Source organism: Castor canadensis, chromosome 6 (assembly GCF_047511655.1).
Source record: "Castor canadensis chromosome 6, mCasCan1.hap1v2, whole genome shotgun sequence".
NCBI lineage: Eukaryota > Metazoa > Chordata > Mammalia > Rodentia > Castoridae > Castor > Castor canadensis.
Window position 1 is genome coordinate 40,332,521 of NC_133391.1, and position 13,087 is coordinate 40,345,607.

General features: G+C 50.1%; 1 protein-coding gene across 5 annotated transcripts in view; it reads right to left on the reverse strand.

The window, feature by feature from the left end:
- Positions 1-4,327: 4,327 nt before the first annotated feature.
- Tead4 (TEA domain transcription factor 4) overlaps positions 4,328-13,087 on the reverse strand; it is a 68,041-nt gene continuing 59,281 nt past the window's right edge. For all 5 annotated transcript variants that reach the window (XM_074076277.1, XM_074076275.1, XM_074076278.1 and 2 more), the window contains 3 exons: positions 12,024-12,164; positions 9,415-9,567; positions 4,328-9,326 (listed from right to left, as the gene is read on the reverse strand). In XM_074076277.1, coding sequence (XP_073932378.1) covers positions 9,213-9,326; positions 9,415-9,567; positions 12,024-12,164 — 408 coding nt within the window. In that variant the 3' untranslated portion in view covers positions 4,328-9,212. The remainder of the gene's footprint in view (positions 9,327-9,414; positions 9,568-12,023; positions 12,165-13,087) is intronic.

Genomic DNA, 13,087 nt, shown 5'->3' on the forward strand with positions numbered 1-13,087 from the left:
TTCTTTGTAATTAATCAAACATGTGTAAATCCGTTTTTACATGTGTCAATCCATTTTCAGAAGAAGAAGGGAATTTTTCCCTTGGAGAAGAAGCTGTTGACATTTTCAGAAGGCTTTGGACATGTGGTATTTTTAAATGTTTGTCATTGTTCTAAGGAAGGACAGATTGTGCAGCAGCCAACTCTGTGAATGCACGCTTGCATTTCATTGAAAGCGTAGGGAAAGAAAACAACACAGGCCAGATGTGGCGGTACATGTCTGTAATCCCAGCACTCCGGAGGCAGAGGCAGCAAGGCCAGCCTGTGCTACAAATAGAGACTCTGAGTCCAACTCAGTCTCCAGGAATGACCACCCCCGTGTCCACAGACCCCAGTACAAGCTTGAGGTCCTGGAACCCAGTGGGCAGTTGCTCCTTCTTGAGCCTGCCCAATCTCCCACCTCAAGAGTGTACTTTCTGCTTTGCTTCCTGGCAGCCCTCCTTGTTGGGCCTGCCTGCTGTCTCCCCTAAAGACTGTCCTTCCAGAGCTGGGAGCATGGCTCAAGTGATAGAGAACTTGCCTAGCAAGTGTAAGGCCCTGAGTTCAAGCCCACCAACAAAAACCCCAAAAAAAGTGCACTTGCACTTTGCTTTGCATTAATAAACGTGCTCCTGCTGAGTCTACTCTATGACCATGCTTGATTGAATTCTTTCTCTGATGAGACCAAGGACCTCTGGCCCTGACCTAGTGACCTAGATTCAGTAGTAAAATCTGTCCAGAGCAGTTATGGTACTCCATGGTATTAAAGACCCAAGATCTTTTGATCCTGTTGCTTTACCATGGGTGGCCCCCATTTCTTTTCTTTTTTTTTTTTTTTCATTTTTCTTTTATTATTCATATGTGCATACAAGGCTTGGTTCATTTCTCCCCCCTGCCCCCACACCCTCCCTTACCACCCACTCCACCCCCTCCCGCTCCCCCCCCCAATACCCAGCAGAAACTATTTTGCCCTTATTTCTAATTTTGTTGAAGAGAGAGTATAAGCAATAATAGGAAGGAACAAGGGTTTTTGCTGGTTGAGATAAGGATAGCTATACAGGGCATTGACTCACATTGATTTCTGTGCGTGGGTGTTACCTAGTGACCTAGATTCAGTAGTAAAATCTGTCCAGAGCAGTTATGGTACTCCATGGTATTAAAGACCCAAGATCTTTTGATCCTGTTGCTTTACCATGGGTGGCCCCCATTTCTAAGGTCATCTCATGGCCCAAAATGGCGGCACAAAATCCAGCCACAACATCACATTCCAGTCACATGCATGCTAAGCAAGTACTCAGCCTCCAATATGTTTTTAATGCCAGTCCTCTCTAAGACCTTTGGGGCCAGCTTTCTACTCTCCCGCCAGCATCAGGTAAATCCTGAACATTCAACTCATTAGAAGGAATGAAAGAAAAATGAGAAAGAGAGAATGAAGACAAGCATGCTCCCTCCCCAACCTCCATTGGTCAAACCTAGTCACATGACCACATCTAGGTGCAAGGGTTGATGGGAAATGTAGTTTTTCTGAGTGATCATGTGTCCAGCAAAAAAATGGAAGGGGTCTTGTTTCTCAGAAAGCTGAGAACAGGGGGGTCTTTCCCACAAATGGTCTTTTCTCCATCCCCATCCTAGTCTGCCCATCTGCAGGCTGTGGACATTCCCCTGGAAACAGTTATTCTGTTTGCTATTGAGGACAAAAGCACTCTCCTGCTGTTCCCTCTCTGCTATCCCCACATGCTTCAAGGTCTCAGCAGTCTAGCGACAGCTTCTCTCCTCCATCCACTCTCCTCCTAATCTCATCTACTCCCGATAATTTAAATATGCATGGGGTGCCCAGCGGTGCTAAATCCAGAACCAGAGGGAGCAAAGGGCTGACCTGCCAAGCAGGTCTCGTCATTCAGGCCAGGGCTCCTGCCTAGCTACTCAGGAAGGGAGGGCAAGCAGGAGAAGCTGATCCCAGTATAAATGGGACTTCTGAGTTGAATCGTGCACTCTGAACCCTGGACTAGCAAAACGTAACACAGTACAGCAGCTAATGTGTTAGGCGTTCTTGTTCAGTGTTTAGGGAAGGATGCCAGCCACGTCGTGCACCCTACTGGGCAGCACTGTAACTGTTCAGCATGACATAATGGGACTGCTGGTGAGCTCCCCCACACCCCCAAAAAAATGCTGGGCACCCATGGCTCACACCTGTAACCCTAGCTACTTGGGAGGCTAAGATCCACAGGATCAAAGTTTGAGGCCAGCCTGGACAAATAGTTCACGAGACCCCCATCTCCAAAATAACCAGAGCAAGATGGACTGGAGGTGTGGTTCAAGTGGTAGAGGCCTATGCCGTGAGTTCAAATGTCAGGCCCACCAAAAAAAAAAAAAAAAAAACAGGAGAGAGAGAAATCATTGCAGAGGCCCTGAGTTCAAACCCCAATATTGCAAAAAGGAGAGAGACAGAGAGATCATTGCTAACCAATATCCAGAAAAATAAGGATTCCTCAATCTTTGGATGGGAAAACTCAGGTCCCTACAGTGGATGCAGAATGGGTGCATAGTGGACACAGTGGCACCTTGGGCGCTTGAAATCAACGGCACACAGTCCTTTAAGGTCATCAGCTCCCTGCACAACCACAGCACCAGTCACCGTATGCGAGAGGTCTGGTTTCCCTGTGGAGGAAGGAATGTGCTGACCAGCAGATGTCAATGTGTCCTGGCAGTGGTGCCGCTGGGCAGTGGCACTTGGGCTTATCAGTCATCTGGTTCTGATTTGGTTAGCCAGTCGTGAGGGGCAGTAAGCCGCTCACTCCTGCACCACGCGCTGAATTCAAGTTCCTGAGATGCCAGGCCTGGGTCACATCTTGCCTGAGCCCCTTTCTTAGGCCACCCTTCAAATCCAGGGGATTTTGTGTTACTTTGTTTTTCATTAAGAAGATTCCTTAAAAAGCACAGTGCTTGGGCTGGTGGAGTGGCTCAAGTGGTAAAGCGCTTGCCTAGAAAACATGAGACCCTGAGTTCAAACCCCAGTACTGCAAAAACAAAACAAGTGTAAAAGCACAGTGCTTGCCAGGCGCCAGTGGCTCACGCCTGTAATCCTAACTACTCAGGAAACAGAGATCAGCAGGATTGAGGTTCAAAGCCAGCCCAGGCTAACAGTTCTCAAGACTCTATCTCGAAAAACCCTTCACAAAAAAAAGGTTTGGTGGAGTGGCTCAAGGTGAAGGCCCTGAGTTCAAGCTCCAGTACTGCAAAAATAAATAAATAAAAAATAAAAATAAGTAAATAAATAAAAGCACAGTGCTCAGAGCCTGATCATGAACCCCCTGCTGGAGCCTTGCCTGGGGGCTGTCAGAGATTCAGGGAACCAGATGGCTTCTCTTGCAATGACCAGTGATCCCAGCCAGAACTTCACCCCATAGTTTAAGGCACCCCCTCCCCCAGGGCTTTTCACTCAGAGAGGGACTTGTGAAGTTTGTATCGACTCGGGGTCCTGCTCTCCCCACTCAGTTCGGTGTGCGTCTGCCCATGTGTGGACCAGCTGCTGCTGTGTTTCTGCACTCTGTTGACAGGTGGGGACCTTCATCATTCCCACACAAAGAAACCACTCACACAAAGGCCTTTGTGTATACAGCAGCCTTTACTGAAGATTTGGAGAGATGAAGGGGGTTTACATAGCAAAAATACAAAAACCTTAAAGTTGAATATCAGACATCTGAGAGCTTAAAGACTCTTCATAATTTCCATTGCCTAGGCCCCAGCCCTCTACAAAGGTACTTGGCCATCTGTCCCCATCCTTAGGAAGTAAACAAGTCAAGTTCCAGACAGGTTTTTATCCATAATAGTTCAGTCCCCATTTGCTGGGCCCTCCCCTTCCAGACCTCATCCTGGGAACTCTTTCCTGGAATGGGCCACTTTAAGGACATTTCCATTTGAAGGGGAAAAAAAAAGATTTCCTACTCATTTCTGAGGAAATAGCACGTCCCTGTGCTAACCAAACCAAGATACAGAGAAAGAAGACTTCCTGTCTTCTGCGGTACTGGGGATTGAACCCAGGGCCTTGCACTTGCTAGGCAGGTGCTCTGCCACTGAACCACACCCCAACCTAGGTGCTGCTTTCACACACCTAAGCTGTGACATTCTCAGATTAGGTATGGTGCTACTTGTCATAGATTGTCACCTTTCCTCCTCTCAACAGAAATCTAAAATCAGAGCCATTTATATTTTTATTCTCATGTCACACATGAGGTAATGAAGGTTGAAGAGACAAGTCATTTACCCAAGGTCAGACGACTTGGAAGAGGCTAATTCAGTCCTGGATCAGCTTGGCTGGACAGCATAAGTCTTTTTTTTTTTTTCTTTAAATCTTGAGATGAGGGCTTGCAGTATAGCTCGACCTGGCCTCAAACTCTTGATCTTCCTGCCTCCTGAGTGCTGGGTTAACAGGTGAGCGCCACCATGTTTGACTGAGTGTAAATTCTTAAGAACATCTTACATAGATTCAAGTCTTTTGGGGAAAGCTTGCTTTCATTCTTATTGGTGTAACAGAGAATTCAGAAAGGGTGAGACACAGTGACCACTGGATACACTGGCTATGTATCACCTACCTTTGGCCTCGCCTTCACACTCATAGAAATGAACGTTGACTTGACAGTGGGGATTTGAAGGAGGGCCCAGACACTGACCTACCTAACTCCATTTTGTTCTGACTCCATCCAGTTTCTTTTCCGTCATTCTCCCCTCTGGTTGCCTCAAACCCCAGGAACAACCACCTGATAGATGAGCATCTTATTTTGTTTTGTTTTGGTACAGTCTCACCACATTCAAGGCTGGCCTTGAATTCATGATCCTGGGCCATCACACCCAGCTCCTGATTGATGGGCATGGTGGACAAAGGACCAAGAGCTCCCCACAGGCAACAGACACCTTGGTACCACAAAGCCCTGTGTGGCTGATCCTGAGATAATGGCCTGAGGTAATGATCAACCAGAGCATGGCCAGGCCAAGACCACCTGGACTTCTCCCAGGGACTCCCAATCCTTGCCTTTGTTCCTCCATCCTATTTAACACTGAGCAAATAACTCTGCCCTATAAAAGCACTCAGAAGACAGAGCGGAGGTCATCAGACCTCCATGCTTCCCAGCGTGTCCTTTCCTGTGCCCCTACCCCCATTGGCTTTCAAGCTGTTGGGACTCCCTGGAGCTGGGGCTTTCTGCTAACAATGGTGCCAGGAACAACAGCTCCTGACCTGAAGTCCACACACTCACGTTTCTTCTCTGTGCCCAGGTCTGGGATCAGTGCACCAGTGTGGCCCTACCCAACGTAGCCTGCATGTCTCAAGCGCTCCCTCTTGTGGCCATCTGTCCTCCACCCCAGCCTGGGAGGAGGAGAGGACCAGTGCACACAGGATGTGAGGTCATGCCATGACAACCCCCTCTCCCTACCCCACTGCTTTGATCCTGAAAGGTCAGAGCCACGTCTACACACACCTGCACGTACACCAAATTCCTGTGTGGGCTTATTTCTTGTTCCCATTCCTAGGACAACTTATTGGTATAATCTGCGAGGTCACAATCAGAACCCACAAGATGGATGACCTGTCTTCCTGCCCCAATGTCCATCTCCAGCAATACTATCTGCTAACTCTAGATCCGAGCCTGGCTTGCTCCCAGGGTGGAGGCTTGGGGACCCTTCCTCATGGCACACACCCAGGGGCATCAGGCACTGGATACCAAGCATCCAGACCCAAGAAATCAAGTCTCCACCTGCTGATGCCCAGAGGAGCAAGAGAAGCAGGCATTACACATGCTCCCCTACTGTCCACACAACCGACGGCTGTTTTCTAAAAATCAGATCAAAAGGACTTGTTTCCTTAACACACCTCTGGGCCTTCTGTCACGCTGAGAAAATCCCAAAGTCCTCACCGAGTAAGGGCATGCTGGGGGATGCAGCTGCCTGCTTCTTTTCCCCATCCCCATCTGGAAAGCTCCCTGGTGTGCATCCAGTCCCTGCCACTCAACCCTTCAGTCACACCTGGGACACAGCCTTTCTCCTCTTGGGATGCTGTTCCCCACAGCCTGACTCCGCTTGTCCTTTGAGAATCACTCTAAAACCAGCGCCTGCCAGAGCCTCCTCAGCAGCAAAGCTAACTGTGGTGGCCTCCCTCCTCCTCCACACCACTTCCCACAACCTGCATGTCTATTCTCTTGCTATTCTCCCACCTCAGTAAAACATGAAAAGTAAAAAGCTCCAGGGGACTCTGTCTTGTACACTGACACATCCCTAGCACCTGGCACAACCCAGATGTTAGATAAATATTCACAAAGTGAATGAGTAAGTGGATTAGCAACCTAAGCAAGTTAGCTGAGCTCTCTGTGTCTCACTTTCTTCATCTTTAAGAGGGGCTGCTGAGCACAGTGTCAAACACCTGTAGTCCCAGCTACTTAGGAGGCTGAGGTAGGAGGATCGCTTGAACCCAGGAGTTTGAGGACAGCCTGGGCAACACAGAGATACCCTGTCTCAAAAGAAACAAAACAAAAAGGCTAGTGTGAGACTGGTGATCAGGAGGTACCATGGAAAGCTCTCTTGGGGGTGAAGGGAAGGCTTGGACACAAGGGCAGGAGGGACTTCTCTTGGAGAATGAGTCGCAGGTGGCCAGTGGGAGAAGAGGGCACTACTGGCCAGGGCAACATGCAGTACTAATGCCGAGGGCAGGGGTACTGAGGAGTCACCAGTCAGAGTGGCTGGAGAGAGGGCAGGTGAGGGAGCTGAGTGGAGGCTGCAAAGATAGCGGGGCCAGGTCCTGGCTCCCACTGGCCTGAGGATCGTGGTGAGCACTACACCAGAGAGAGACAGCTAATGCTGTCATCTTTTATGGGGACCCTTTGGAATGTACACCTATAAGTAGATGATTTTTTTTTTGCAGTGCTGGGAATCAAACCCAGGGCTTTGTGCATGCTAGGCAAATACCCTACCACTGAGCTACATCCCCAGCAAGTAGGTGACTCTGTTAGGCCACTGAAGTCAGTTCACAAAGGGGAAATTTATAGCAACACCTGGACCAAGCAACTCACAGACCTCCTGCCCACTGTGACACAAAATCAGCCCTCCTGCTCCATGACGAGAGGCCGTTCACATGGTGCCCTCTAAGCCTCTGTCTGAGGTACACAGTGCTAGAGCTGCCAGTCAAACCACAGGCATCACAGGCCTGTGTCTGAGAAGCCCAGGAAGGGAAGAGGAGGGGAGGGCTGTGATGGTGACTAGGGTAGGGTTGGGAAGTCCCCAGCAAACAGACCTACACATGGACATGTGAGCACAGCCACCTGTGCTGGGACCGCTGCCCCCACCTTCTGATGAGAACTGGACCACCACACATGGTGCAGTTATGCACCAGCATGAGGCCTAGCTGTGCTCTGGACACCGAGGGTGTGTGGCGGGGAATTAAACTGCTTTTTGCTGAAGACAATGAGTGAGGGGCCATGGCTAGAGGGAGACTGGGCAGCTTGCTTCTCTTCCCCATCTGAGATATCAGCCAGTCTCTTCCCATCTGCCTATCTAAATGTGGCTGGAGTGCGGCTCGGGGATACAGCACTTGCCCTGCATGGGTAAATCCCTGGGTTCCCTCCCCAGCAATGCCAAAGAAAATAAATAAATAAATAAAATAATCACTGCCAATCCTCTAAGGGCCAGCTCCCCTCAAGGGCCCCGTGCCCTTGCTGAATCCTCCGCACCCTGATCTTTCCCATCTCTGACCACCAGTTGCTTTGAGGATTGGTGTACCTCACAGGATAGCTTCCCAGCCTGACTCCGAGGTTAGACTCCAAGCTCATACTGGCAATAACAATGCATGTTTATTGAACACGTGGACGTGCTCAGCACTATGGTAGGCACTGTACATACACGAGGTAGGTTAATATTATTATACCCATTTTTACAGATGGGTAAACTGAGGCACGGGGAAATTAAGTAACTCATCCAAGGTAGCACAGCCAGTCAGTGGCTGGTCTGACCCCAGAGCCCTTGCTTTTAGCCATCACTCTTCAACATCTCATCCACGCTGTGCTATTCACTTCTCTATTTTTACAGACTGTCTCCCTGAGTGCTGGGCACACAGGAAACATTTCTAGGTTGTATCTTTTTTCCCTTTCTGTGGCTACTAGAGCTGATTCCTATTGGGGAAGATGACACCACAGAGCCACTAGGTGGCAGCAGAAAGGCAGACCCAGCCTCTCAAAGGATGGGGAGCAAAGAGCTGATCGTTTGTGTATCAGGTGCAGCTTGCACCAGGCCCTTGAGACACCTTCGCCTTTCATGAACGTCTTTGAAGCAGGTGCTGTTGCCTCCTCACTCTGCAGAGAGGAAAGGGACTAAGGCTGAGAAGCTTTCAAGGTCAGGGAGTTGGAAATGCCAGGACAGAATCCAGAGCTGCCTCTCCCCCAGCCCCGTTTGGTTTTCTCAGATGATCTCAAAGGGTGGGTTCCTCACCCTGTCCTCCCTTCCCATGGAGCGAGTTGGAGGCAGGATGCCCAGAGCACCAGAGCTGGACAGGCTTCAGAGGCCACTGGACCACCACAGAGCTAACCAGCTCTGGCCCTTCATGCACGCGTGGAGGCTGACTGATGCTCGGTGTGCCTGCTTCACCACGGCCACCTCCTGCCCTCCCAGCTGTGGTCCTGGAGGAAGCCACTGGAGATGGTGAAGACTATCTAAAGAGCTCTGCCCGTCCCCCCTTCCAACAACTGTCACCTCACACAAATACAGGTGGACAGGGCAGAGCCTCCGGGTGGCTGGGCAGTGCAATGTGGACTCCAGTGCCACCAGCAGCATAGTGCAGGGGCTCAGGTGGCAGCAAAGGGGCCATCAGGTCTTGAACCCCAGTGTGTGGCGCTGCTCCTGGCTGAGTCCGTGGGGTGCTGGCTTCAGGACTGCCTGGTGTCTCTCTGGCCTTGCTTCCGCCTGCCTACCTGACATGCCTTCTCCCCAGTCCCTCCCGGGCTCATTCAGCCAGATGGGGTCCTCTGAAAATACACAACACCTTGGGTTTATTGGGGGGCGGACATTGCGGACCAGCACAGTAGTGTGTTCCTAGCAGGAGGAGTCATGGCCACGCAGCTCAGCAATCTTGGCACTTCAGGGGACAGCCTGGGCAGGTCCCTTTCCATGTCCCGTTTCCTGCACTTGTCTCTTCCCCCTCCCTGCTCCCCGAGTCTCTCATTCTTTCACCAGCCGGTAGATGTGGTGCTGTGCTCCATGTTCGCTGGCAGACACCTCAAAGACGTACGCGATGCACAGCAAGGTCTCCTGTGTGTCTCTGTTGGTGACCACCTGCAGGAGAGACAAGGGTGTGGTGAAACGAAGGCCCATCCGGGGACCAGGGGACCCCCCACGTTGGCCCGCAGCCCAGCCTACACACCTGCAGGATGGTGAAGTTCTCCAGCACGCTGTTCATCATGTACTTCTCTGGCAGACGCCTCAGCTTGTGGATGAAGTTGACCATGTACTCGCAAAGCGGGGACCGGTGGATGCGGTACGTGTAGTGGCCGTTCTCGTAGCGAGCATACTCTGTCTGCAGGAGCCAGGGGACAGCAGGGCCTTAGCATCCCATCTCCTCCAGCCCAGGCCCAACTCCACAGAGCTGAGACAGAATGGGTGCCTCAGTCCTGCTGCACAGGAGGGTATGTTGCAAAAGTTCCCTGGGTGCCCTTGTGATGGACTTGCCATGTCTGGACTCTGGTGGCAGTCACAAGAATTCACACATGCGTGCACACACACATACACACACACTACACCTATAACTGGTGTAGTCTAAGCCAGACTAGTGGATGGCATCGATGTCAATCTCTTGGTAGCTAGTATCACCCTCCACTTCTGCAGGATGCTGCCTGGAGGAGTGGGGTACAGGATGCAAGGAATTATGACTGCAGGCAGAGCCTCAATCCACAATTATCTCAGCATTTAAGAGCTTAGTTAATTTTTAAATTTTTCATTATTATTTTTTGGTAGTATGGGATTGAACTCAGGGTCTTGAGCTTGCTAGGCAAGCACTCTAATCACTTGAGCCCTTAAAAAATTTAATTAAAGCCAGGTGCCAGTGGCTTATGCCTGTAATCCTAGCTACTAAGGAGGAAGAGCTCAGGAGGATCGCAGTTCGAAGTCAGCCCTGGCAAATAGTTTGCAAAACCCTATCTTGAAAAAAAAGAAAAACATCACAAAAAAGAGCTGGTGGAGTATCTTAAGGTGTAAGCCCTGAGTTCAAACCCCAGTACCACAAAATAAATAAAAGTAAATAAATAAATAACAAACAGGCACAAGTGGTTCATGCCTGTAATCCTAGCTTCTTAGGAGGCTGAGATCAGGAGAACTAAGGTTCAAGGCCAGCCTGGGCAAATGGTTGATGAGACCCCATCTCCAAAATGACCAGAGAAAAATGGACTAGAGGTGTGGCTCAAGTGGCAGAGCACTTTGCAAGCACAAAGCCCCGAGTTTAAATCCCAGTTCCACAAAAAACATAAATAAAAAACAAGTTTTTAAAAAACTGCCATGGAGTGGGGGTGGAGCTCAGTAGGTGAGCACATGCTTAGTACTCGTGAGTCCCTCGGGTCAATAATAAATAGAATAAATAGAAATTGCTGCTGCCTGGATTCCACTCCAGAGATGAGGTGGGTGATGTGAGTGGGTCTCGGGGGAAGGGGGCTTGATGTGTTTCAAACCCCCCAGGTGATTCTGAGATGCAGCCAGCATCAGGCCCCCAGGACAGAGGCTGCTCCTGGCAGTGGCTGTTGACATGAGATGATAATGATGGTGGGATTCTCTTAGGTCTGACCCAGGAGGCCAAGTGGTGAGGCCAGGGATGGAGAGAAGCCTGACATTGCGTGGAGGGTTCACGAGCCTCAGGATGACAGGGGTTCTGGGATGGGGCTCTCTGTCCCATCTTGTTACTCTCACTACACAATAGGACCAGAGTGCTCCTGGAGGCTGTGCCATTGGGCAGCTAGGGCAACTTGGTGCTTGTTCAGGGATGAATGGAAGGCTTTACCATTATCTACCAGAAAGCAGGGGTCCTCCAAAATCAGGGTCACTGCTATCCTGTACCACCTTGGGCCAGGACACTTAGAAGAGAGGCAGAAACCACTGCCCAAAAGGAAATAAATTTATTTTCTGGTACTCAAAAAGTGCAAACAGCTGGACGTGGTGGTATAGGACTGTAATCCCAACACTTAGGAAGCTAAGGCAGTAGGACTGCAAGTTCCAGGCCAGCTTGGGCTACACAGTGAGACCATCTCAAAAAAAAAAAAAAAAAATCAGGGCAGGGCACAGTGGCTCATGCCAGAAATCCTAACCACTCAGGAGGCAAGAGTAAGGGATCTTGGTATAAGAACAGCTCTGGGCCAAAGCCAGAGACCCTATCTGAAGAAAAATTAATGCAAAAAGGGATGGTGGCATGGCTCACCTGCCTCCCTAGCAATCATGAGGCCCTGAGTTCAAACGTCAAGTATAGTAAAAATTGAAAAAAAAAAATAAAAAAAAATAAAATAAAATCCATCCCCATCCCAAAAAAAAAAAAAAAAAAAAAAAGTATAGTAAAAATAAATAAATAAACAGGACCACAAACAGTTTTTAGCATTCATGGAATAAAAAGTGAGCAGGACCTGTTCTAACTTGCTTCTTCCCCTGGCAAGCTGCGTGACCATGGGGAAGACCTTTCCTCTCTCTGGGCCCAGCTGTGAAAACAGGGTTAGACTAGGGAGAAAATCCTGGACCCTGTGTGTGGTTCGGCCTTGCTTTAGGAGAGGATAGGAGATGCCTGCAAGGACCACTGGGAGTCCTGGCAGGGAGTTTAGCCATGGCTCCGGAGAGTCGGGCAGGCAATAAGGAGCGTGTGGGATGTGCTTCCTAGATGCACATGGAAGCCACTTGGAGCCCCCTTCCGCCAGGACCATCCTGACAATCCTGCTCAGGAGCACTCCAGTGAGGAGGATATAAAGCCTCCAGCATTGCCCCGCACCTACTGGAGCCTCCTACCTCAACTTTCTCCACCACCTGCTTGCCAAACGAACAGACCTTGGTGGAGCAGGTGATGGTCATGTTCTCGGGGCTCTCATATTGGCTGGAGACCCCGTAGAAGGAGCTGCCTTCATCTTCGATATTGGTGTTGAGGTCCGCCTGCAGGGAGACACGGAAGCTGAGGGTGTGGTGAGGCTTGTTCACAGGGCCCCCCGTTGGAGGGCCAGGCCCTGAATCGAGGACATGTTCAGGTCACAACGCAGACACTTGGACAAGGAAGAAATCAGGAAGGTGTAAAAAGAATGTGGACAGGGCTAGGGGTAGAGCTCAGTGACAGAGCACTTGTGTAGCAGGCCCCAGCCCCGGTTCCATCCCAGTACCACAGAAACAAAGGAAAGAAAGAGAGGGGAGGGGAGGGGAGGGAAAGAGAACGGAAAGAAGGAAGGGAGGGATGGAAGACGAAGGGAAGGGGAAGGGAGGGAAGGAAAAGGAAGGAAGGAGGGAGGGAGGGAGGAGCGTCAGATGTTGGCCACCACTTTCCACACTCTAGGCTGTTTCCTAAACAACTGAAACTGAGAGAGCTGGGGCCTGTGTGGGTTTCAGGCCACAGCTACCTGCTCAGACATCAACACACCTAACAAGTGGGGTCCCCAATTTTGTCTCTAGGCCTTTAGTTTTATAGTCTAAGACTTTGTTCTTATTAAACTGCTGATATGTAAGTCTCTATCAGTCATTTCCACTTTAGTTTGAATGCATTTATCAGAACCTTTCCAGAGTCAATTTTGACAGTGAAAAAACATGAGAACTGAAAGCCAGAAGAGAGTTGGCAGAGAGGATGCTGGGGATTCTGAATCTCATCCTTTGGCCAGCCAGTCAACAGACCCTTTCACAAATGGCTCCAGGGAGGCCTCTCACCCATCTCTATGGCTGGGGCGGCGAAGGGTGGCGGGGGAGTTCTGGGGTTTGAGCTCAGGGCCTTGACCTTGCCAGGAAGGAGCTTTGCCATTGGAGCCATGCCCCCAGCCTTTTTTGCTCTAGTTACTTTTCAAATAGGGTTTTGCATTTATGCCTGGACTAACCAC